At 35.2% G+C, this 26,599-nt stretch overlaps 2 protein-coding genes across 3 annotated transcripts in view; both read right to left on the bottom strand.

Annotated features, from left to right (window-relative positions):
* prkcg (protein kinase C, gamma) overlaps positions 1-12,991 on the bottom strand; it is a 30,931-nt gene extending 17,940 nt beyond the window's left edge. Inside the window, 6 exon segments of the mRNA XM_051865646.1 lie at positions 2,303-2,431; positions 4,193-4,304; positions 6,814-6,896; positions 8,555-8,586; positions 10,575-10,933; positions 12,304-12,991. Of these exon segments, the coding sequence (XP_051721606.1) occupies positions 2,303-2,431; positions 4,193-4,304; positions 6,814-6,896; positions 8,555-8,586; positions 10,575-10,804 (586 nt within the window). The 5' untranslated portion in view covers positions 10,805-10,933; positions 12,304-12,991.
* Positions 12,954-26,599, bottom strand: part of LOC127497282 (glutamate receptor ionotropic, NMDA 2D) — a 91,770-nt gene continuing 78,124 nt past the window's right edge. For both annotated transcript variants that reach the window (XR_007925498.1, XR_007925499.1), the window contains one exon: positions 12,954-13,085. The gene's annotated coding sequence lies outside the window, so the exon portion shown is untranslated. The remainder of the gene's footprint in view (positions 13,086-26,599) is intronic.

Below are 26,599 nucleotides of genomic sequence, written 5' to 3'. Positions count from 1 at the left end.
ACGCTGTTTATGTGTGAGTCCCTTTAAATGCAAATGAGCTGCCGCTTTCCAGAAGAGGGAGGAGCTTTAACAGCTCATGCTTCAGTTGCTCAACAACAACAAAGCTGGAGAATCTCACTCAGCCAAAATGGTGATTGTCAGTAACGGTGTTCAGCCTGATGGAGAGACTCAGGAAGGAATTACAACTTATAGGATGCATCTGGATGTTTCTGAATGGTTAGTGGATAAATTTATGTAGTTGCTGTGTAAAGGTACTAAAAACATATTTAAATCAGTTCATGTGAGTACAGTGGTTCAATATTAATATTATAAAGTGACGAGAATATTTTTGGTGCGCCAAAAAAAACTAAATAACGACTTATTTAGTGATGGCCGATTTCAAAACACTGCTTCAGGAAGATTCGGAGCATAATGAATCAGCGTGTTGAATCATGATTCGGATCGCGTGTCAAACCACCAAACTGCTGAAATCACGTGACTTTGGCGCTCCAAACTGCGGATTCGACACGCTGATTCATAACGCTCCGAATCTTCCTGAAGCAGTGTTTTGAAATCGGCCATCACTAAATAATTCGTTATTTTGTTTTTTTGGCGCGCCAAAAATATTCTCGTCGCTTTATAATATTAATATTGAACCACTGTTCTCACATGAACTGATTTAAATATGTTTTTAGTACATTAATGGATCTTAAGAGAGGAAATGTCATTGCTCCCTATGTAGGCCTCACGGAGCCATCGGATTTAAACAAAAATATCTCAATTTGCGTTCCGAAGATTAACGAAGGTCTTACGGGTGTGGAACGGCACGAGGGTGAGTAATAAATGACAGAATTTTCATTTTTGGGTGAACTAACCCTTTAATCTTTTGTGCAACTCAAGGACTGAATTGACCCTCGTTTGTGAAGCAGTCTGGCGTAAAATGACGGCATGGCAACAACACTCTACGACAACAACTCTTCCTCTTCTCTAAAGCCCGGGATACACTGCACGATTTTAGCAATCCTATAAGATCATTACTTTATCACACTGTGCGACATGGATCTATTAAACTTGGGTACGACATGCATGTAGACTGTACGATGATGACACCTGAGCTGACTCGTGAGCTACGATGCAAGTTTCTATAGAAGAATAAAACGTCATCAGCATGCGGTAGTAGTTAATAAAAAGACAATGTTGAATCACACTTTAGCAGTTGTAGTTTTTATGTGTGCTGAAAAAAAAATGAAGCAGTGAAAGAAGAAGGGAAAAGAGGTTGAGGTAAGCAGTTTTAAGTTTTAGCGCCGTGTCGCCTTGATTTCATGTAGCATTTTTATTGGCTGGTCAGTAGACGTAGGTCGTAGCAACAAACACTGTGCGTTGATCATGCTGAATTTCTGACACTGTCAGAAAATAATCGTAGGCTATCTTTTGTCGCAAGACTGGGAAAACAGCCGTCTTTGAACCTCTCTCACTGTACGACATAGGACCACTGATTAAGAGCCACGATCACAGAAATCGCCACGATTGTTTCACGATGGCAATCTTTCGTCTGGGACAGCCAAAAATCGCGCAGTGTATCCCGGGCTTAAAGCAGCCCAACATGGCCTCGAGCCCTTTGTTGCTTGTTCTCGGGGGCAGGGTTTATGTAAATTTTAGGGTTAGTGATGTCACTAACCCAGGAAGGAGCTCATTGTAGTTCCTACCAGCCATTTGTTGTAGTCCTTAATCAGCAAATTCTTTACAAGAAAATATCTCCCTCAACTTTGAGCGTCGTAACTTTGCAGACGTTGTTTATGCTCTAACAGCAACATTATACACTAACTAAAGTTAAAAAAGTGAAATCATAATCAACCCCACCTTAAAAATGAGTTAATAATAATCAGTTTTTTTTTTTGCAAAAAACAAATTGAATATCAATTAAATGGATTATGTCAAAATCATGACATTGTTGTATCAGTTTTGTTGGATACAGTCAAGAATGTCAAGAGCACGTATGTGGGACAGTACAAAAATAAAAATATGTAAAATATACTGTAATAACATAACTTAAACATTCAGTTTTAAAACTCATGTGCCCAAGGCTTAAGTTAGTCCCAGACTAAAATGCATGTTTGAGCTGTTTTAACTGAAAGCAGCTTGCACTGACATATCTTAAAATATGTCAATGTCATTGTTTTGTCTCAAGAGGCACACCAGTGATGTTTTTTCTAAGGCACATTTATAATAGCTACTTAAATGTCCTAATTTAACCAAGGCCTACTCCTGGATTAATCTAAGCCCTGTCTGTGAAACAAGGCCATGAAGTTACAGGTATGTTCACCTGTGACATATATGTCTTCCTTCTCTCCACGCACGGTCAGACGAATCCGCCCCCTTTTCTCAGTGTGGTCCTGTCCGCACAAGCTGGGGACGCTGCTCTCACAACGCTTGTGTACATTCATGTCACAACCTCTCTCACACAGTCACACACAAACAGACAAATAACACAAAAACAAAAGACAGAGAGAAAGAGTGATGTACTTGCAAGTCTCTTGCAAGTCCAAAAACAATAAAGACCAGCCTGTCTAATAAATCTTCCAAATCTAATATAAACAGTGTAAATGTTAACAGCCATTGTCATACGCTGTACCTTACGAGACAACATGCTGAAGTAGCAAGTGCTGTCAGCTGCAACAGCCTGCTTTATTATTTTCTGAAAGTGTATCATGTCATGCAAATTATATTAGATGACATGGTTGTTATTACATGGATTAAACGATAGTTAAAGGGAATTAATTCAATCTAATATACAGTATGAGATATCTATTAAAAGCCTGAAAAACATCACTCTACCATGTGTGATACAATTACATAAAATTACAGAAATTATATTCATTTAATAACAGCGCTCTTGATAATTATGATATGCTAATCTCAGAACTGATACAGTTTAATCAGGATAAAAAATGTTGTAAAATTTTTTTTTTAATTATATGAATGTTGTGCTTCATGTAGAATTTGAGCAAGAAACTCACTTAATTCATTAAATTAAATTCATTTACTCTAATTTGAAAAATGAATAAATATTAAAATTTACAATAATTTATATATCCTTGCATGGCTGGCAGGATTACCCTATCAAGTATATGCATAAAGAATTTGAGTAAATTAAATTTGACCCAAAAACTTAGAGAATGAACTTAATAATATAATATAATATAATATAATATAATATATTTATAAATTAAAAAAAAAACCCTGCCCAATCTCCATAATGTTTAAAATATTTTTTGATGTTTTAATATAATTAATATAATATAATATAATTCATATAATATAATACAATACATTTAAATATATTTATAAATTAAAAAACCTGCCCAATCTCCATAATGTTTAAATTATTTTTTGATGTTTTAATATAATTAATATAATATAATTCATATAATATAATACAATACATTTAAATATATTTATAAATTAAAAAACCTGCCCAATCTCCATAATGTTTAAATTATTTTTTGATGTTTTAATATAATTAATATAATACAATATAATATAATTAATATATTATAATACAATACATTTAAATATATTTATAAATTAAAAAACCTGCCCAATTTCCATAATGTTTAAATTATTTTTTGATGTTTTAATATAATTAATATAATATAATATAATTAATATATTATAATACAATACATTTAAATATATTTATAAATTTAAAAAACCTGCACAATCTCCATAATGTTTAAATTATTTTTTGTTGTTTTAATATAATATAATATAATATAATACATTTAAATATATTTATAAATTTAAAAAAAACCTGCCCAATCTCCATAATGTTTAAATTATTTTTTTGTTGTTTTAATATAATATAATATAATATAATATAATATAATATAATATAATAATTGAGTAAATACAACACTTCTATTTGCAAGTCTCCTTTTTAATTATTTCAAATGAATTTAGAAAAAACAACAACAAATATTTTAAACATTACGGAGATTGGGCAGGGGATTTTTTACATTTATAAATCAATTTAAATGTATTATATTATATTATATTATATTAATTATATTATATTAAGCATTAGAAAAAACGTGTGCAATAAGTGGTGAAATTATAGGTAAACATAACTACATCCCAGCACATCATAGTTTACGGTCTAGATGAACTTCATTTAGATAATACTTTTCTAAATATATTATATATATAGACTCACTGGCACATTTCATGCCCTGATGTATGAGGCCGTAGAGCAGAGACCCACAGTGATCACAGAAGGTGGGACTGGCGTATGTATGTACTTTAAACTTGTGTTTGCTCTTGAGGTCCTGGAGAGAAGGACAGAGAAAAACATTGTACTCATTTAATTATTTAATTGCTTAGCCCGTTGGCACTTTGCACTTTGATGTGTTTTCATATTTAATAATGAGGGGCACCATGCACACCCAATTCTTGGAAAAGAGATTTAAATTATGTGTCTGATAAGAAGCCCTCTCATACTGTTCTTTGCGCTATAAATAGGACAAGCTTTATGCACAGACACACCAAGCATATGCACAAACAAACACAGATATTCTTCTTTCCCGCTGGTTCTCTCTCTCTCTTTAAAGGTCCAGAGGAAAGGCTTCATTTTGAAGTGACTTTTTCACTGGGAGCCAATTAGCTAGGGCTATTTTGAGGATGAATGGTGGATGAATATATGAGTTCAGCTCAGCTGTGAAAACTGAATCCTCCTAAATGCCTAAACCCCCTCCACCCCACCCTCGTTTCTCTCTCTCCACCTCATTCTCACTCTGCATGCTGCCCGCTCCTTTTCTTCACCCTCTGACAATCTTCCTCTCCACTTCTCTCCCTCTCTGTCAGTCTGCCTCATCCGCCTTTCACACAGGTATTGTCTACCCTTCCTTATGGCCTAGTCGCACACAAGCACTCCTCCTCTACCTCATTTTACGACCATTCTATTTAGCTGCTTATGAAAAAAATCTCATAAAAACTTGTAACTATGCTCCTGAGGAAGACATGATAATAAATACTGTAGCTCTCTTCCAAAACCGAGTGAGCGGCCTCAGTGCCTGCAGATGCCTTTGAAGACAGCATCCTAACTAACAAAGAAGTGAAGATTCAGAGCGCATGCCGCACAACATGCCTTCACCCACTCAATTTGTATCGATTTCAGTAGAGTTTGATGTTAGCATGATGTTGCTAAGCTAACAGTGTGATACTGTAATAAGCATAAAAATATATACAAACAAATATTGTGTATTGTTAAAAAATCATTTTTAATTACACTGAAATATTTATATCAACACTTGCTGGTATTGAATGAAATATAGGTTTACAATCAACATTTATCTCACTTCGTCCACCATCTTGGATTATTATTTTTTTTTTCAATGAGCTTGTCCCAATGCATTCTGGGAATGACTTAAACACAAAGGATACATTTGAGCAAAGGACTACCATAGACTTAATATAACATCCATCAATATAATATCAATACAAAATAATATCAAACAATATAATATCCATCAATCCATTCTCCAAACCGCTTCTCCTAATGTAATGTAATATAATAAATTATTAAGTAAAAACAAAACTTTTTTTTTGTCTTTATATGTCTGCTTTTTAATTTCAACTGAATTGGCAAAAATAGCAAAAAACAAAAACAAAAAAAAAAGGTTTTATATTCTGTTGTTATGTTATATTACATTATATTATATTAATTATATTATGTTATGTAATGTTGTTATGTTATATTATATTATATTATATTACATTATGTTATGTTATATTATATTAAATTACATTTTATTATATTATGTTCTATTCTATTCTATTCTATTCTATTCTATCCCAATATGCATAAATATATATAAGCAAACAGCTTCTCCTAATGAAATGTAATATAATAAATTATAAATTATTATTATTAATAATTATTATGTATAATCAATTATTATAAATTAATAATATATAAGTATTATTGTTATATATTATTAATTATTTTTGTCTGTATATCTGTATATGTATATTTACTATCACTTTTTGGTACTGAATGAAATATACAGTAGATTTAAAATAAACAATTATCTCACTTCCGTCCATCATCCTTTCAATGATTTTGTCGTAATGCATTCTAGGAATGCCTTCACTACAAAAGAATGCCAAAAAAGTGTATTTGGAGGCAGCAAAATTAAGTTGTCTCCCTTTTGAAACAACGTTTGGAAGAGGCCCATGATGCCTTTGATGAAAAGTGCTGCCTACGTAGGCTGCTAACTAGGATTTGGAACAGAGGGAGTGTGTTACAATAAAGCCCCTTCCTTGCTTTTCTCTTTCACACATATTCTCACACTCACTCTGTACTACGCGAGTGTGAGTAGCGGTGTAACACCGTCATATCACATCCCCTGCATGTTTTATCATACCGTAGCACGGGTAAGAGAGAGTAAGAGAGAGAGGAAATTGATATTCTTTTTCCTTTAAAGCCTCCTCTTTTAAAGAAGGTATGCAAGAGAGAGCAATAAAAGGCTCGTCAGGAAAAGGAAAAAAATGTGTGTGACGGTGAGTCCTACTTCCATATTGGCTTACTCAGCCAAAAAATAAATGGCTTGCCATGCAAAAATGAAGAGGAGAAAGACAGATGGGGTACGGATGATACAGTAGAATAAAAGATGAACTGTGGTGATCATAGCAGAAAATCAAGCATGAAAAGAAGAGTTATACGATGATCAAGCAAAAGTGATAGGACAAAAACAACAAAAAAATAATAATGCTAATGGCAAAGGGATCACATACTGTACAAGTTAACAAAGAAAGAAACAGACGCTGAATACATACCTCAGCTTTGGGAGCAGTGATGGCTCCTGGACAAGTAAAAGTGACGAACTCATGGCAGCGTTTGTGCACCACGAAACTGCACACTAAAAGAAACACATATCTATTATATACATATCAATTAAAAGAAACCGTATCTAGTAAAGGATCACAGTTTAATAAGTAAAATGGTAGAACATTTTATTAATATTCCCTTTGTTAGGGGTTATAGAAGATTATTAAAAGATGAATGAATTAATTTATGAGTGCACTTAATAGATTTAATAAACAATTTTTAATATAATTCATGATAATTCACGATATACACTTTATTGATGATGACAATTCATGATATACACTACCGTTCAAAAGTTTGGATAAAATATTTTTTTAAATGGTTTTGAAAGAAGTTGTTTATGCATTTTTACCAATTTATTTGATCAAAAATACAGTAATATTGTGAAATATTATTACAATTTAAAATTACGCTTTTGTATTTTATTACATTTTAAAATGTAATTTATTCCTGTGATGGCAGAGCTGAATTTTCAGTAGTCTCCAGTAATCCAGTCTTAAGTGTCACATGATCCTTAATATTTTTAATATTACTGCTATACATTTTTCAGGATTTCAGGATTCTTTGATGAATTAAAAGTTCAAAAGAACGACATTTTTTGAAACAGAAATCTTTTTTAACATTATAAATGTCTTTACTGTCATTTTTGATCAATTTAATGCCTCCTTACTGAATAAAAATATGCATTTATTTAAAAAAAAACAAAAACAAGTTGGGTTGAAAATGGACAAGACCAGGAATTTGGTTGTTTTAACCCAGTGGTTGGGTTAAATGTTTGCCCAACCTGCTGGGTAGTTTTATTTAACTCAACTATTGTTTAAAAATTACTGTATTGCTTGCTTAAAATGAACCTAAAATATGTTTAATAAATGAACATTTATTAATAAGTTTAATGAATAATAATTAAACAATAAACATATAGTAATATAGTAATTTTTAAACAATAGTTGAGTTCAATAAAACTGCCCAGCACGTTGGGCAAATATTTAACCATTTTCAACCCAACTTGGGTTGTTTTTAACCCAGCATTTTTGAGAGTGTACAGACCCCAAACTTTTGAATGTAATGATGCAGCAAAAATATACTGTTATAGTGAGATTATATAGAGGGAGTATGTCAGGTCATTGCTACATTGCCTTTTTGCCATGTTTATACAGGACAGAGCAGACAGCAGACAGGAAGCAAAGTAGGAAAAAGAGAGAAGGATCAGAAAAGACCACAAGCCGGGACTTGATCTTGGGTCAAAAAAAAAAAAAAGGCTTTGCTCAGACTTTGCTGTCTCAGCTTACCTTTTGTCAAATAAGAGTTGCTTCAGCAAACCACTTTTCTGATCTTCACATGCCCACCATAGACATTGAGAGGGACATGGAAGAGGCCTACACTTTAATGTTTGGCCCCCCTTCAATATTGAATATTTGGTTACATCCTCGGATCTTCATGCTCATTCACAGCAATCTATGATAAGGTTTAATGTTACTTAATTCATAAATAGGCCATAAAATGAAGGGTTCATGAAAAAACGAAATACTGCTATGGATGAGCATGAAGAAAAGAGTTTTGCTCAGGTGACTTTGATAGGAAGCCCCAGATCAAATAAGTGATTCTGGATTTTCTGCACCTGTTTTGTTTTTAGTTGAGTACATGTGTGAATTTAAATATGGTAAAATGTGACAGATTCAAAATCATTACCTTGACACTGGAATCCTTGCTTTCCAATTCCCCTGTAAAACATAAACAACAACTCACATAATGCCATCTAATTATATTGTATGTAATTGCATAGATATGTGAGAAAGAGCAGATCACAGAGAGCTGTCGAGTGTGTGTATATGTGTATCAGCACAGAGGGCAAACAGAAGACATAAGCTGCTGAGGCCTCAACAGATAAGGTATTTCAAGAAATACTCATCCGACGGGCAATTTAAGTGCTCTTCAGTTCACCATAATAACAGGTTGCTCTGCTCATGATATCTTTGCTATGCAAAACACAACTTAGCATAAATCCCTAAAGTACTAAAATAAGATACTTTGACACCCAACACTTTGGGCATGATCTGCTCTTAAAATGCATCTGAGAGTATCTACGGCTCTTTAAGAGCATCCTTCAGACCAGTCGACAGGGTTTGAGAGATGTGAGCCATCAACATCAACATATACTCAGAAATATAGGCTGAGACAGGACAAGGGCAAAGAGACAGAGAGAGGGAAAAGAGAATTCAAGTTAATAGGATTCAATAGTGATTTATGTACTGTATTTGGTTGCAGTCACATAGTCACCTCAATGTCAAAAAAAGGGGGGTTGAATTGACCTGAATTCACCCTATCATTCACAAAAATACTTAAATTTCAGATTTCCATCCATTTGGATTACACAGTTCTAACATAAACTAATACACTTAATGTGATATTTGTCAGTAATACATAAAGGGAACAGGTAAGATTTCTGTAATGTGAATGTGTTTTAAAAATACAATAACCATATATATTCTCAAAAAAATTCAAGTTGTTTCAATCTCATAATTTCCACAATTTACAGATTTATGCTGATTCTAAACAATTTCAACAAATACTGTAAATGCAAAGTAATAAACCATGCCATGAGTCTTTTTTTTTTTGAGTGCAGAAATCGTACCTATTTTATTTATGTATGACTGACAAATATCACATTAAGTTTACTTATGTACAATTCAAATAATATAACATAAATCTTAAATTTAGGCCTACTATAATTATAAATAATATACATATAATAATAAAAAAATCATCCTGTGTATTATTATTTATAATAATAATAATAATAATCATAATAATAAATATATTTTCTTTACATGTTGCAGTTTCACTTGTATTGGTAAAAATCTGATTTCTTTAATTAAATTCAATGTATTTCTCCCTCTAAATGTTTTGATGGTACTCATACCGCTGGCATACAGTATATATTTCAGACTAGATTTGTAGTAGTTTAAGTTAAGGAAAATTAGAAAGCTAAAAAAAAACATTTAGAAAAGGTATTTTCCTAGTCTTCCCAGCTTCACAATTCTTTGGAAATGCTGTACTCCAACAGACATAATAATAAAACTTCAATGAACTGAAATGAAAGGACAGAAAGAGAAACAGATGCATCTATCAGAAGCTATTTGAGTTGTATTAATGAACATGAGGCACAGAATATGAGTGGGTAATGCATGGGCCATATGGCCGGCCACAGTTCCATGCGGGTTCTGTGAAGCTTGTGGTTAAATGGCAGCTCAAACAGAGAGGACTGCATAATTTAAGAAGCCCCTCAGGGCATGAGTTTTATGAGGCATGGAGGAAACTGTGAACAAGCACGGTCATGTAACACACGTGTAGGACGGTGTTCTTCTGCCCTCTCTTGTGTGTGTCATCGAAAGTGTACTCACTGTAAACGTTAACTAAGTTCTTTTGTCTTTAAATGTGGTCTTTTAATAAATGGTGTTAAAGCTAACTGTATAATAGAGGCTTCATATCATAACAATTCAGTATGAACCATAAAGTACGAGGCAAGCATAGCTTTGAGAGTGAGTTACGATATGAATCACGATACAGGCATTACGTTTTTAGGATTAAATCAATACATAAATGCAGTGCAGTGTAAAGGTTAAGGTAAAATTATCAGTTTACAGCATAATAGTGTTACGGGTTCAGTAAAGTTACTGAAGTGGCCAGCAGTGTTAAAGGTGTGAAGTACCAGATGAAGTCAGTGCAGTGGCTGCAGAAAGTGGGCTGCTTGAAGAATCGGGCAGTGAACTGGTGGTCCTTCACTTCAATGACCCTCTTGTGCTTGAGAGCTCCCTTTCTCTGGAAGACTGGAAGCCTGGGGGGAGGAGAAAGAGGAGAGGGGAGCGGGGAGGAGGAGGGAGATGGGGAGGACAGGGCCAGGGGAGACAGAGATGGAGATGGAGAGACCGGGGTAGACATGCTACCAGTTGGACAGAGCAAGACACGGAAAACAAGACTGGGAGAGGGATGGACGGTTTATGCAACCAAGAGGTGAAAGAACAACAAGAGGATTTATAACAGGGGGAGAATAAATAAGAAGAAAAACGTCTGGTAAAACACACATCAAGGATAAGAGGTGACGTGGAACGTAGAGGAAGGAATTCAATAGAATGTGATGGCAGTTCAGTTTGTGATGTTGAGGAAATAAAAGGAAGAGATTCCCAGGAGAAGGAAAGGGAGGGTGAGAAACAGAGTAAAATAGAGGTTAATACACACTCCAAGAGAAACTTCCACTGGGACGTCAAAACGCATAGCGATTAGTGTACCTTCTGCCCTACTTCAAACACACACACACACACACACACACACACACACACACACACACACACACACACACACACACACACACTCTTCATGTCAAACAGATTCTCACCACCTGCTCTTCCAATTTTTTTTTGCAAGCTCATTGTCTCTGCACATTCTAAATCATAATATAATATAATATAATATAATATAATATAATATAATATATTGTTTTTATGTCATTTTAAAGTTTAAATTGTCATTTAATCTCCTCAGGTGTGAATCACAGCATTATTCCTCCTCGCATATGGCCTTTCTAAACAAAAAGTGTCTTAGAAATTTAAAATCAATACATTGTTGAATGTGACTGAGTAGGCAGGATGATTTTCACATAATTTTGAAGAAAAAACTCTAGACTAAAATATACAGTTCCCAAAAGTCTTGTGAAAAAATGTTTAGTATGTGGCCTTATTTCAGTGACTTATTTTTTTGTTTTGTTTTTCCAAAAACCATGCATATATGTAATTCTCTCAAAAATACAAACATGTACTTACTTGTTGCTCACATATTATTGTAGCCTAGTTTCTGCTGAATACAGTGTAATGAGACTTTTGTCATTAATATGTTTATAAGCAACTGAAAAAAGCACAAATGTCAGAGCAATGTCAGAACTACTCCAGGACCCCAAATCAGCCTCAGACCCCAGAAGGTTAAATTCTAATTAAAATGACATAATATAATTATTAATAATGAAAATATAATTATTATATTATACTGTGTTATATATTATATTACACACTAAAATAAATATAACTGACAATGACAAATGCAATAAATAAGTCATACAACTGAACATCTATGAAAAGAACAGGCTGCTGTTTTTTTAGCTGATGTAAGGTCAGTCAGAAGTGGAGTGCATTAGGATCGATCAGACTCACATTAATAAAAGAGAACGAATGAAGAAAAGCTGAAATGAATGATGACACACACAATCAAATCAAACAGGAGAACGACACTGAACAAATGATCGTCACAGTAATTAAAGTGGAGATCTGCAGAGCTGGAGAATAAAGGAAACAAAGAATTTAGGACATCCACCAATGAGTGACAAAGACTACATTTATGAAAAAGAAAGAAAGAAAGACAGAAAGAAAGAATACAAACACAACAGATACCTAAATGTGGCAGTATGGTTTCTCCTCTTCCTCCCACTTCTTCTTAAGACTCTTTTATTCTACGCGATCAATCCTTGGCTCATAAAAAGTAAGAGAAAAAAAAGAGACAACCTCACCGAACAGAAGGTCTACAAGAGAGGAAACGCACCTGAAAAAAAAAAGAAAGAATCAAACCCCAAAAAGGAAATTAAGAATGAAGGGAAGAGTGATACAGCAGCTTTCCAGGAAAGAGAGAAGGAGGAGTGAATGGCCGTATATTCCTTTATCCAATTGAGAGTATAGAGGGGGTGAGGAAGAGGCGATTTTCACTTTCCAAGATTGATTCTGTTTTTACCAACAGAAAGAGGGGATGAAGTGAGAGAGAGAGAGACAGAGAGAGACAGAGAGAGAGAGAGAGAGAGAGAAGGGAAAAGGAGGGAGTAGATGAAGAGAAATAGGCAGCAATTCATTTTTGAAATCTGGGTTACCCCTCTCTAGAGAGTAAAAAAAGAGACAGATGATGGGAGGGTGAGGAAAGAGGACAGAGAGAGAGAAAGAGAGGGAGATGCTGGCCACCAGCTCGCTCGTCCACGATCAGACAGTAGCTCCAGTGGCATGGAAAGCAAAGAAATCCAATCAGTGATCAATAATCAGCTTCAGTCTGTAAAGCTGCCAGTCTCGCTCTATAAAAGTGTTTTGACAGATGGGCGTCTTGGCAGTCATTATGTTCATACATAAGCACTTTGAGGCCTTCACGGCTGTTCCAGTGAACCGCTGAGAATGAGACAGGAAAATCAGTATTCCTGAAAAGAGTAACAAAGCATTATACAGCAGATTTGTCAGACGATAAATAAATCTAAATATATATTTGATAATTAAATTGAACAGTTACTTTATATTATACAGTCAAACCAAAATTTATTCAGACACCATGAGCATTTCATTCATTAATACAGTTTATTCACTATAGTTTAAAAAAGTGGTAATAAAATATGGAAAGATCTCAGAGTTAAACTGTGTCATAAAAAATTAATCTTAATTATGTCAGATAACACTTAAACAAAACACGGTCAGGTCAAAGTGTCTAAATAATTTTTGGTCTCAAATTTTTTATCAATTTTACTGGTAGTCCACTGTATGAAGAATTTTTGGGTATAATATGTCACAGTTTACTTTATTTTGCTATCCTCACTTACATAAATGAACTATAGTGTCCTGCACCTACTAGTAAAAATGTACCAAAAATATCAAAATCAATCAATGTCTGAATAATTTTTGGTTTGATTGTATATATTCAGCAAGGATACACTGAATTGATCAAAAGTTACTTACATTGTTACAAAAAATATATATATTTTTTTTTATTAAATAAATGCTATTCTTTTGAACTTTCTCTTCAAAGAAATAATAATTAAAAAAAAGGTATCACTATTTCCACAAAAATATTAAGCATCAAAACTGTTTTCAACATTGATAATAATAAAACATATTTCTTGAGCACCATTAGAATGATTTCTGAAGGATCATGTGACACTGAAGACTGGAGTAATGATGCTGAAAATTCAGCTTTACCATCACAGGAATAAATTACATTTTATTTTATTTTATTTTTTTAAATAGAAAACAGTTATTTTAAATTGTAATAATATTTCACAATATTACTGTTTTTTTTCTGTGTTTTTGATCAAATAAATGCAGCCTTGGTGAGCAAAAACATTAAAAATTCTTTCAAAAACATTAAAACATTACCATTCAAAAAATTGAGCTTTTAAGATTTTAGTGTACAAAATAAAATAGATAATTAGGTTAATCGCAATTATTTTAATAATAAAAAAACTCTTGTGTATATAACAATATATGAGAGAGAATATAAATAAAAATATACAATAAAAATAATTACTATAAAAATGCTCATTTTCTACTCTCTAGATAAAATAAAAATCACTATAACAAAAAAGCATGGCAATCAATGGCTCAAAAGTTCACTTATAATTTTCTTGGATAATTATAAAATAATATACAGATGTATTATGTGAGACTTTGAACCCAGTCCCTTTGCACACTGAAAAAAAAAACTATACCACTAGAATAACACATCAATAACACAAAAACATGTCTTATCTGGCCTAGAGCAAAAGTGAATCAGAAGTGCCCCCGGTGCCCCCTGAAAACAAATAGGTGCATGAGGCTCCTGCACGCAGGTGGCTATCTGTGGCACTCACAGCTGCTTCTGAAACCAGGTCACAGAGTATGTGTGAGAGAGGGAGGAGGCAGACAAGATGGCCGTCAGACACTGACATTAAAAGAGGGAAGAAGACCAGAGGGAAGGGCGACAGTGAGGGGTCCGGCCACAGTGCTGTTGTATTAGGATGAGGGTGAAAGAGACGGTGTTAGGACATAACACTAACCCACTAACATCCAGAGAACAGGAGTGAGACAGAGTCCAAGAGGTGATGTGAAGAGAAGGAGAGGATGAGAGGAAGAGGGAGGGAATGGGAGAGTGAGTAAAAGGTTGAAGGTCTAATTATGTAAAATGTAGGTTATTAGTCTCCTGATGGGGACACTGCGAGAAAATTAATTAACAATTATAATTAGCAAGATTGTTAGAGAGCAAAACGGTGTCATTGGACAGGTATGTGTATGGAGATTTAGGTGTGTGTGTGTGTGTGTGTGTGTGTGTGTGTGTTGCTGTCATTGAGAGTGAGGGTGTGTAGGTCAGCATGTTTTATATCTTAATTTCAGATAGAGGCACATGCTGCAGCAATGATTTCAGAGCTTCAGTGTCTCATGCCTGCAGTGATAAATCAATGCCAGCTTCATGTCTCTGTTCATGCTGTAATAGCATCATAATGCAGAATATATAGTCAGCTGTATTATTATATAATTCTTACTTTTAAAGGGAAAGTTCACCTTAAAATGAAAATTCAGTCATTATTTACTGATCCTCATGTCGTAGAAAACCTGTGTGAGTTTCTTCCTCTGTGGAACAGAAAAAGAGGATTTTGAAGAATTGTACTAGTCACTCTTTTCCATACAATTACATTAAAAGGGTTTCAAGCTTCCAAAAAGGTAAAAGCACCATAAAAGTATCATAAAAGCGACGCATGTTCCGTTTTCCTAGCTCTCCTTGGTGTGTTTTATGAGCAAATATGTCTTTTTAGTTCGATTTTATCAATGAATCAGTTGATCCAGGTCACAAAAGCAGTCAGAATGATTAATTCACAAATCAGACAAGTTCAACTCACTGACTCAATTTGTGGGTCAATGCAGTTAACAGCTCACTGGAGGAGACTTTCGGTGAATAACTCACAGTATGTTACTCACACAATGCTTACATATGAATTCAGAAGACTATGAATATAGTGCACAAGTCGTATGGACCACTTTTATGGTATTTCTCAGGTGCGTTGGCACCCTTTTTGAAATTTGAAATCCCTAGTCCCTATTCATTGTCAGAGAATGCAGAGAAACCAGCTAAGTGTTCAAGATTTCTCTTTTGTGTTCTATTCACCTTAAGCTATTTTCTGTGATTATGTGGGCACTTCTGATTCATTTGCTGCTATAGGTCTATAATGGGAACAGTAACAAAATGCTGTAAATGTAAAATAATTTGAGCTACAGTACAAACCTGTGTTTATGATTACGATAATAAATTAAAATAATAACATGATAACAAGTAACAGTTTGCAATCTCAAGCAGTTTTAGTATACAGCTAAAATAAATGGAAGCGCGACCTTGACACAATCAAGTTACAATGGCTGTGTCTGCTCTTACGTTAAAGGGTTAGTTCACCAAAAATGAAAAATTCTGTCATTAATTACTCACCCTCATGTCGTTTCACACCCGTAAGACCTTCATTCATCTTCAGAACACAAATTAAGATATTTTTGATAAAATCCGATGGCTCAGTGAGGCCTGCATTGCCAGCAAGACAATTAACACTTTCAATGCCCAGAAAGCTACTAAAGACATATTTAAAACAGTTCATGTGACTACAGTTGTTCAACCTTAATGTTATGAAGCGACAAGAATACTTTTTGTGTGCCAAAAAACAAAATAACGACTTTATTCAACAATATCTAGTGATGGGCGATTTCAAAACAATGCTTCCTGAAGCTTCGAAGCGTTACGTATTTTTTGTTTCAAATCAGTGGTTTGGAGCGCGTATCAAACTGCCAAAGTCACATGAACCATTGAAATTTTGAAACTTCTATGACATAACGTAGCCTCGTTTACTAAAATCACATGACTTTCATGCTCCGAACCACTGATTCAAAACAAAAGATTCGTAAAGCTTCAAAGCTTCATGAAGCAGTGTTTTGAAATCGCCCATCACTAGATATTGTTGAATAAAGTCGTTATTTTGTTTTTTTGGCGCACCAAAAAGTATTCTCGTCGCTTCAAAACATTAAGGTTGAACCACTGTAGTCACATGAACTGTTTTAAATACGTTTTTAGTAGCTTTCTGGGCATTGAAAGTGTTAATTATCTTGCTGGCAATGCAGGCCTCACTGAGCCATCAGATTTTATCAAAAATATCTTAGTTTGTGTTCTGAAGATGAACGAAGGTCTTACGGGTGTGGAATGACATGAGGGTGAGTAATAAATGACAGAATTTTCATTTTTGGGTGAACTAACCCTTTAAGAATAAGGTGAATAGAATACAGATACATGGGTTTGGAAAGACATGAGGGGAAGTAAATGAAGGCAGAATTTTATTGTTAGGTGAACTATCCCTTTAATAATAGAAGATGCATTGCAACACTGGGATTCTGTATAGTGTGATAAGAAATAAAAAGTAGTGAACAAATGATTCGTGCAGACAGAATGAAAAGGTGATGGAAAAGAGGACAAAATCATTTTCACCTCTAAACACATAAACAGCATATCTGATGATGTGCAGTGCAACAGTATGGCAGGCTTTCAGTATCATGTTACAAACGTGGCCATGAGGCAAATAGCAGATATGCATCATGTTTAGCTTTTTCACACCTGTCATTTTTTAAAGGGGAGTGTTTTATCATCAGTTTGCTAAGCAATGCAGTTTGCTGAGCAATGCTGCTTAATAAGAATGAAACAAAACTTCTCACAAATTTCTCATCTGAAAGGGGCATAAACTGTAGGTAATCACAGCAACAGATTATGTATTTTTTAGTGCTGTCAAACGATTATACATTTAATACATGTATATATATTAAAGAAATATTTAATATAAAACTAATATAAATATTTTATATATATATATATATATATATAAAAAAAAACATTTTGTTAAATATATACATGCATGTGTATTTATATATACATAATAAATATACACAGTACACACACATATATTATGTAAACATAAACTTTTATTTTGGATGCGATTAATCATTTGTCAGCACTAGTATTTTTGCATTTACCACCAAACATTTTTTAAAGAGGCCTGAATAGAATTAGAGAATTTTCACACCTTTTGAGGTTACATACGTACATATGTAACCCTGTTCCCTTTCGAGGGAACTCAACGCTGCGTCATGGCGTTGAAGCTATGGGAATGTTCCCATAGCGTCAATGCTATGATGCAGTGTCTCGTTCCCTTCTCTGGGAACCCAGTTACACATGTAACCCTGAGACATTTTTACATATAAAAATGCAAGATGTTGGAAAGTGAAATGGAAAAAACAAACGACAACAAATGTTTTTTTTTTTTTTTTTTTTTTATTTAACTACTTTTAACTGCATTCCTGAAATACAGTATTTAACTAAGGCCTAGTCCTGGCTTAATCTAAGCCCTGTCTGAACCCAGGCCATATATTACTATATTACTACTAGATCATATATAATTTATTACTAGAATAATAATATTACTAAAAAATACAATATAAAAGAAATCTGTTTTAAACTGAATTTATATATAATTATATATAAACAAAATTTTCTTATATACATATACATAGGCCTATTTATTTATTTTATTTCTTTGTTTCATTTTGGTAGAGTGCAGCTGAAATTACAAGAGCAGCGGTCATGCTGTGGACACAGGGAGGAATATTTCACAGCGCTATCTCTGCCTGCTTTACAATGCCCCGCTTCTGCTCGTAAAAATGAACTATGGCAATGCTGAGTGGAAATACATTACCGCCATAAAGCACTCTACCACGCCCGCAGTACTCCGGGAACACACCTCTCTCACACAGAACAAGAGAGAGAGACTGTTTTGTTGCTGATTAGTTGCTAAAAAAGCAAGGGACTGTGATAAAATGGAACAAAGGCAATAGTCACTGACTATCTGGAGGCTTGTTAGGAACAGAGGGAAGCTAGTTCAGGGTTGGAAATATCCACAACTCAAACACCTTCAGAAAACCCATAAAAATCCTTAATTACCTCTTTGGGGCCTATAATAGTGTTACAATGACTATGTTACACACATAGAAAGATTCTACATACAGATCTGTGTTAGAGATGGAGACACAGTTTCAAGAGTAAACAGCACAATACACACAAAACCAGTATATTTCATTCATCAGTGTAGCTCATTATAAAATAACCCTCACATATTCACATTTTTATTTGCCAATATTTCCATTTCTGCTGACTGAACCTTTTTGATGACTGCATAAGACTCCTATATAAGCCCCAGCATTTCACAGCTAATTTCTTCCTCTTAGTTTTCTGATAAAGTTTAAATCCAGAGAGCACTGATAACAGAGGCACTTTTGCTTCAGGCACAAAAGCAGTCTTAAACTAACCTGAAACATGGCAGCCTATTTTACGAAAAAGCACTGCATTCATTAAATCATCAGTGATTCACTGACACCTCCTGTGTGACTTTTGACAGATATGAGGATGATGAGGCTGTCTAAATGAGTCTGAGGAATGGCAGGAGGATAATAATAACTTCCTTTTTACAGGTTTTTCCTTAAATCTTTTGCAGGGTTTCTGCAGTGACTCGCATCTGGAAGGTTTTCATGAATGTGCAGATTGAAATCTGAGAAGTACATTTATACACTTAATTTGATGTGAGCAGCTGTACATTGTCCTGGAAAAAGATTAAATGGGCTGTATTTCATATTTTTTGTAGTTTTGTATTTTTTTCCCCCTTGAATTCCACTAGTCAAGTTTTTCTGCACTAAAAACAGTCATTATGTAGTTTTAAACCACTATTTTTATACTTTTCACCATTATCACAATCTATTTTGCTAATATATAAGACATACCTATGTAAATTATTTATGATTGGCTAAACTACATGTAAAATAGTTCACACTTTCTGGTTGATCAATACTAATTTAATAGTAAATCGCAGCATTTTTCGGCTACGAGTGAAACGCAGGCGGCAGTCTGAAGTTAGCAGTTTCCCCGCCAAACGCGAACCATCTCCGGCAGAGATCCAGCGGTGTTACACCGTGTCTACACCGGACGCGAGCGGCACGGCGCGTCGCGTCAAAAGACAATAGAACCCATTATAATCCGTGATATTGTCTACATATTGTCTACACTGGATGCGACAAATTCCCGACAGTAAACGGATTCCCCGTTCTATTTCTGATGTAGTCCAGTGCTTTCCACCGGTCGTCTTGTCGCGTTCAGTGTAGACAGCTTTTAGCTGTTGCAGGCGCGGCGCGACGCGATAAAAGTCGCGTCTGGTGTAGACGCGGTGTTACGGTGGAAACAAGACAACAGAGACTGGTCGATTACTCTTGAATTTCTTCTAAAAGTTTAATTTTTACTTCTAATATTTGTTAAACAAGCTTAAATGTAGGCAATATGTATTAAATACAATATAAAATATGCTATACTATAAAATATGATTGAAAATAAAGGAATTATCATGCAAACCAGTGGTTGTGTGGAATATTTAAAAAAAGTTTATAAGATTTAAGTTAATCCATAAACATTAATTCATGTATTAAGTAAAAGAAAAAATAAGCTAGTATTATAGCAAAAATGAATCAACCCATTGCTGGGTTAAATAAACAACCTAATTTGCTGGGTAAAATTAACCCAACATGTGTTCTGTCCTATATTTACCCAGCCCTTGGCTTGAAAACAACCCAAATTGGGTTGTTTTTAACCCAGTGTTTTTTAGAGTGAAAGGACATGGTGAAGGAAAAAAAAATTTGTCAATGCTTTTGCGTTTTCTCAAATGTTTTGCATTCCCTATAGAGACACTTTGCGCTTGCTCGCAAAACCTTTGTGTTCTTTGTGAATGAACGCAAAGTTTCTCGGGGGAACACAAAAGCATTCAAATATATTTTTTCCCCCCATCTCATATTTTTTCCATCACCATGTCCCTTTAGGGGCTCCGTATATATCAGAATATATGTACATACTTCATTGAATTGTTTTCTTTTTCTGTATTCACTGTACACTGTAAACACACTGTATTCAGAACCTTGTTTTCCATTATATTTCATTTCATATATACATTTCAGATTTTCTAAGGGGTCAGAGTTTGGCTGTTTGGCGAGGTCCAGTTAGCTCCTGTTGGTAGATTCTCCTGCCAAAAAGCATCTCTCTCTATTGACGTTCAAAAATTGCAGTGTATTATGTAAACATTTAATTATATTATGGTAGATATTTTGTCAGTGCCCATTTTCTTTGAAATGATCTTAAAAGCATGAAATGGGCTTATGCTTATCCCTGTCTGCTGCCTTTGGCGTCACAGCTCATGTACAGATGGGACAGTCATTAGTAAAGAGCTTGGGACTGTGGCATCAGTCAATCAGCACTGCCATTACGTCATTTTCCTGCTGCCGATCAGTCAAAATGGCATTTACAGCTCAGGTGACTGGCTCAAAAACTTCTACCGCAATTGAAACTAAAGACCCTCTTGATTATTTCATATCTGCAATGTGAGCCACTATATTAACCAAACACAGACAGACAAACAAGCACTTAGACACCCATCAAGAAGCCGAAAACCCACATAGCAAAACCCACAGCTTTCTTTATTTCCAGGGTGTTGATCTTAAATGCTGGGCGGATTCGTTAGGAACTCTGAAGCCCAAAGTATACTTCACTTTTTACGCGTACGCTAGGGTCAGCGCACAGTGTGCGTGATGTGAATTTCGTCATTATCAGAAGAGTACACGCAACCGCCGTCTTTTGTAACCACACGTACTTGTACGCACAGGTCGCATATGCGCATTTAATTTTTTTTGCAGTAATCTGTTTATCCACAAGGTCACAACCATGCCCTGGGGGCGTCAATTCACAAGGTAATCAAAGAAAAACTGCATAAACAGAACGGCTACAATGGAAGCTACAGCAACAATGGAGGCCTACATAGACGAAAGATTGTGCGAAAAGGTTAGAAAGTACCCTCATTTGTACAACTCTAGCATGAAAGAATACAAAGATGTTTACATGGGTTGTAACTCGTGGCTAGAGATCGTTCAAAACTGTGCATGCATCGAATGCCTGTGTATGCGTATGAAGTATACTTTCCAAGGCTGTGCATTCGACTATGCACGTAGAGTAGGGTACGCATAAAAAAAAAAAAAAACGAAGTATACCCAGGGCTTGCCACTAATGAAATTCGGCCATCCCAGACAGTTGAGTGCACTGTCTGGCCAACTAATCATTCTAATTAGCTTAATTACTCAATTAGCTACTTAGGTATAACAAGTTGCAGCATGTAATACCCCTCAAGAATCCAGATAAATAAAGGTCAAAATAGTAAAGATCTATTCGTTTCAGCGGTACTAAGCCACAAGCTGCTCTGTTGTGTCATAACATTTGGAAAAATCACATCTATCATGGTAACACTGATCTGAATAAATATCTCTTCCAAATAACAGGGATTAATTGTTCAAAGGGAAGCTATATTGAACTGGCAGCTATGTGGTCAGAAGCTATAAAATGCAAAACAAATTATGCAGCTTTTTTTCCCCAATAAATAATTTCTGTGACACCACTGTTCAACCATACCACATTAATGGCTTTGAGAGCTTTGTAAGCAGCTTATGATATGCACTTATGAAATATTTGTTTACAGAGAGATAAAGGTAGATTCAGAAGATTAGAACATCAAAGTGCATCTCTTTCTCTCTTTCTTTACTGTACAAAGCAGACAGAGTTTATACTGGCCACAAGCCATCAGCTTATTAGTCCTGACATTGCACTAATGAAGAGGAAAAATTCTGCATCTATACAATCCCCAGACTTCTTTTTTTTCTAGCATCCCCCTCCCTCTCTCTCAAGCCGACCAGAATCTGACCAATTACATGAATCTATTACAGCAAAATGAAAACATCCAAATGTGCTTGCGTCTGGTCTTGCTTTTCCAACTTTCAAATGAAATTAGACACAAATTACATTTCAGAAACATTGCTTCTGGAAACCAAAAGACACCGGCAGATTGCTTCTGCTTTCCCACAGAAAACTATTCAACTGTGCCATTGCATAATGATCACATTTAAAGTTAAGATATGCATCTGTTATTTTAAAGTAAATAAAAATGAAAAGTTTATAAGAGGATTTTAACAATTGAGAACCGAGAGCCTATTTCAGGTGTATACTGAATGGCGCAAAGCAGCTGCAGAGAATCCAAAGGCCTTTGAACCGACAAAAATAACTGGGAAAAACAAGCGACTTTAATCGCCTCTGCAACATGTGCAGCATTCCCTCACAATGGTTTTATCTACAAAAGCAGCAGCAAGGTCCTGCAAGACAAATTGATATTAATGCTAATGTCAATAATGATGAGACGATCGCTATGCCATGTGAAGTTGGAGTATGCCCCCGTGAATTCTGGGCAATTTGTCGCTCGGTCCCAGTGCAGTAATGTGCACGAGAAAAAAAAAAGCAGATCTGACAGGATTTGCTTTGTGGATGAAAAGATGCTCTCTATCTCTCTCTCTGTCTTTCCCCTGTTCTTGTGTTTTTTCATTTTTTTTATTGAGAGATCAAGTCGATGCGCTGGTGCAGCCTGCGGCACGCTGGGCTAATGATGAAAGAGAGAGCATTGCTGCTTCTATCATGTGCTGGATGTGTGCAGATATATGAGCGTGTGTGCGTAAGCTTCAAATTCAGCTACTAACACTTTCTTCGCTCGCTCGCGCACACGTGCGGTGTTAATCTGAGCATTGATGCTATAGTGAGAGGATAAGTGAGGACTCAGATTCTGCTGTGCCGTGGCAGAACTCTTCATACTCGTGCGGCTTTTGAGTGACATAAACACGGCTCAGTGTTGATCGATGTGCAGACATCAGCACACCCCAGAGATGGATCATCTACAGCCGCTGAAAACACTCCCAAGACGAGGCTGAAAGCTCTTCGTCATCACACCGATAACACTAGATATAGTGCACTTCAGCTATCTCACTCACACAGCATATGCATAAAACACAAGATATCCGGCAATCTCTTTCTCGCCCCAGCGGGCACACGTACACACGTGGCTGCAGGGTAAGCGAGGACGGGGAGAATAAGAGCTGATTTCCACCAGCAGAGGTTATTATTTGGTTATCGTATGCTTGTATTTCAACATTTGTATTTTTAGGGATAGTTCACCCATAAATAAAAATTCTGTCATCGTTTACTCACCCTCATGTTTTCCCAAACCTGTATGACTTTCTTCTGCGCAACACAGATCTTTTGAAAAATGTTGGTAGCCAAGCAGTTTTAGTTAAAATTGCACAACACTGATACATTTTTCAAAATATCTTTTATGTTCCACAGAAGAAACAGTCATACAGGTTGGGAACGGCTTGAGGGTGAGTATGTTATGACAAATTAAATTTTTTTGTGAAGTATCCCTTTGATTTTAGTCTGGTAAGGATGACATTAGTCTCAGGCTCAGACGTCACGCCCACAGACCATTGGCTGAACGTCTGAAGCATATGGCACACTTAACTGGAAACACTTAAGAATTTTCAAAGTCGTCATCTGGTTGGTTGAATTCTACAGGATGTCTAGGAGATGTGTGTGTTGCATTCTTTAACGGTCCTCCTGGAAACAAATGCCGTGAGGCCAAACCACCTCGTGGAGGAAGAAAGCCGTCGTGTTTACAACTGACAACGAGCGCTGTCCAGGATCAACTAAACGCTGGATTTTCAAAAGTATGTGAAGTTCGCGGCTCCACTGTTGCAGTAAACTTGCACAACGTTCTTGAATTAATAATTTATTAGATGCACGCCGGTCTGTTATTGAAGGGATATTGACTTCACATTTTCACGCCCCTAAACCTGACGCGGAACAAAATGAACTGTGATTGGTTACGTTACATGTCAGTCAAACGTCCTCTTGGGCGGTCCTTGGCCAATGAAAGCTGCGATAGAGTCCAGACCTTCTGCCGTCAGTCTGAAGGTCTGGCTACACGAGACTAGGATGACACTAGTCACATTTAAAAGCAGAACAGAGCCCCCGTGCAACAGACAGAAATGTTTTTGTTACTGACTGAATCCGTGTTTAGAACGAATCAGTTTAACGATTAAATGACCCATTCAATAAAGACGGTCACTTGCTTCCTTCTTGAATGAATCAGTAATTTGAACAAATCGGTTAAATGAATGACTCACTCACTCATTAAGACAGTGACTTGCTGCCACCTACTGGCAGTTTAGTTTCATATTTAAAGTACATTTTAATTAAAAAGTTAAAATTAGAAAAAATCCATATTTAAATATTGAATTAAATTCATGTAGACAAATTCTAAATGCTGTGTAAATATATTAATGCCACTTCTCATTCTGTGTCACCTCTGTATTGCAAAGATGGATTAATGATTTCATTTGATTGGTAACAGCCATAATGTATAGGCTACTAGGCTAGTATTAATTTTTATTTCTTCAGGTCTTAAAAAGCCTTAAATTTGACTTTAAAAAATGTGCAGCAACCCTGAAAGAGAAAAACTAAATAAACAAAGTAAAAATTACTTAGACTGATACATTTTCCCTCCCAAGGATTCTATAGATATCGCGATATATCGATATCATGAATTATTTTGGCCACAATAACCGTGGTGTGAAAAATCTAATATCGTGACAGCCCTATTTCGCAACAGGTTTAAAGGGTTAGTTCACCAAAAAAAAAAAAAAAAGAAGAAAATTCTATCATTAATTACTCACCCTTTCGTTCATCTTTGGAACACAAATGAAGATCTTTTTGATGAAAGCTGAGAGCTTCTGTCCCTCCACTGACAGATACGCAACTGACACTTTGTCGCTTCAAAAAGTTCATAAAGAGATCGTTAAACTAATCCATATGAATTGAGCGGTTTAGTCCAAATTTTCTGAAGAGACTCGATCGCTTTATATGATGAACAGATTGAATTTAGGATTTTACACACATATAAACATTGATCAGAGAACATAAACAAAAGCTCAACTGTACTTGCTTTGATGCGCTAGAAGAAACGTCTTGCGGAAGCTCAAATGTGCTGCGTAAAACATGAGAATGAACCACACTGGTTCTCGCATGCGTCAAGCAAACACGTTTACCACAACTGATGTGTGAGTTGATGAATATGTGTATCTGTTCATCATATAAAGCAATTGTGTCTCTTCAGAAAATTTGGACTAAACTGCACAATTCATATGGATTGGTTTTACGATCTCTTTATGAACTTTTTGAAGCATCAAAGTGTCAGTTGTGTAGCTGTCTATGGAGGGACAGAAATCTCTCAGATTTCATCAAAAAGATCTTCATTTGTGTTCCGAAGAAGAAAGAAAGTCTTAAGGTTTCAAAACAACATGAGGGTGAGTAATTAATGACAGAATTTTCATTTTTGGGTGAACTAACCCTTTAAGTTGGTCACATAAATTTCGACACGTTGACCAACAGAAAGCAACCTCTGTTGTGAGATGTGCTTCATACATCGCTACACTACTGACAACAGAAAATTGCCCATGATATTTTACAAAAAATGCACTTCAATTTGTTTATATCATAACTTATTTTGATTTTTTTATACTTTTATAATCTTCATTAAGCATCCAGAAGTGTCATAAAAATGTCAGTTTTCAGTTTCTGAAAAGAAACAAAAACATCACTAGCCAGGTTTCTATCCAAGTTTCAATGTGAATTTTAGAATATTGAATAAAAATGCTGGATGGAAACACCAATACCAAACAAGATCAAATTGAACCTCCAAAATGTGTTTATACGCTGTCCTAAGGTAGTTTTTTTAAAGGTACCTAAGGTACGCTTACCTAAGTTGTATAGCAACTAGTATGCGGTTTTGAATTCAACAATGCACTGAATAAATTCCTAGATGCAGGGGAAAAAAAGTCATGTGATGTTGCCTCAAGTCATGTGACTAAATAATTTACTCATAAAAGACCCCTGTGTCTAATTTCCATTTCCTTTTATTAAAGCCGATTTCTC

This window comes from Ctenopharyngodon idella, chromosome 16 (assembly GCF_019924925.1).
Source record: "Ctenopharyngodon idella isolate HZGC_01 chromosome 16, HZGC01, whole genome shotgun sequence".
In the NCBI taxonomy this organism is placed as follows: Eukaryota; Metazoa; Chordata; class Actinopteri; order Cypriniformes; family Xenocyprididae; genus Ctenopharyngodon; species Ctenopharyngodon idella.
Note: the sequence above shows the minus strand (reverse complement) of the source record. Positions and strands in the feature narration are given on the sequence as shown.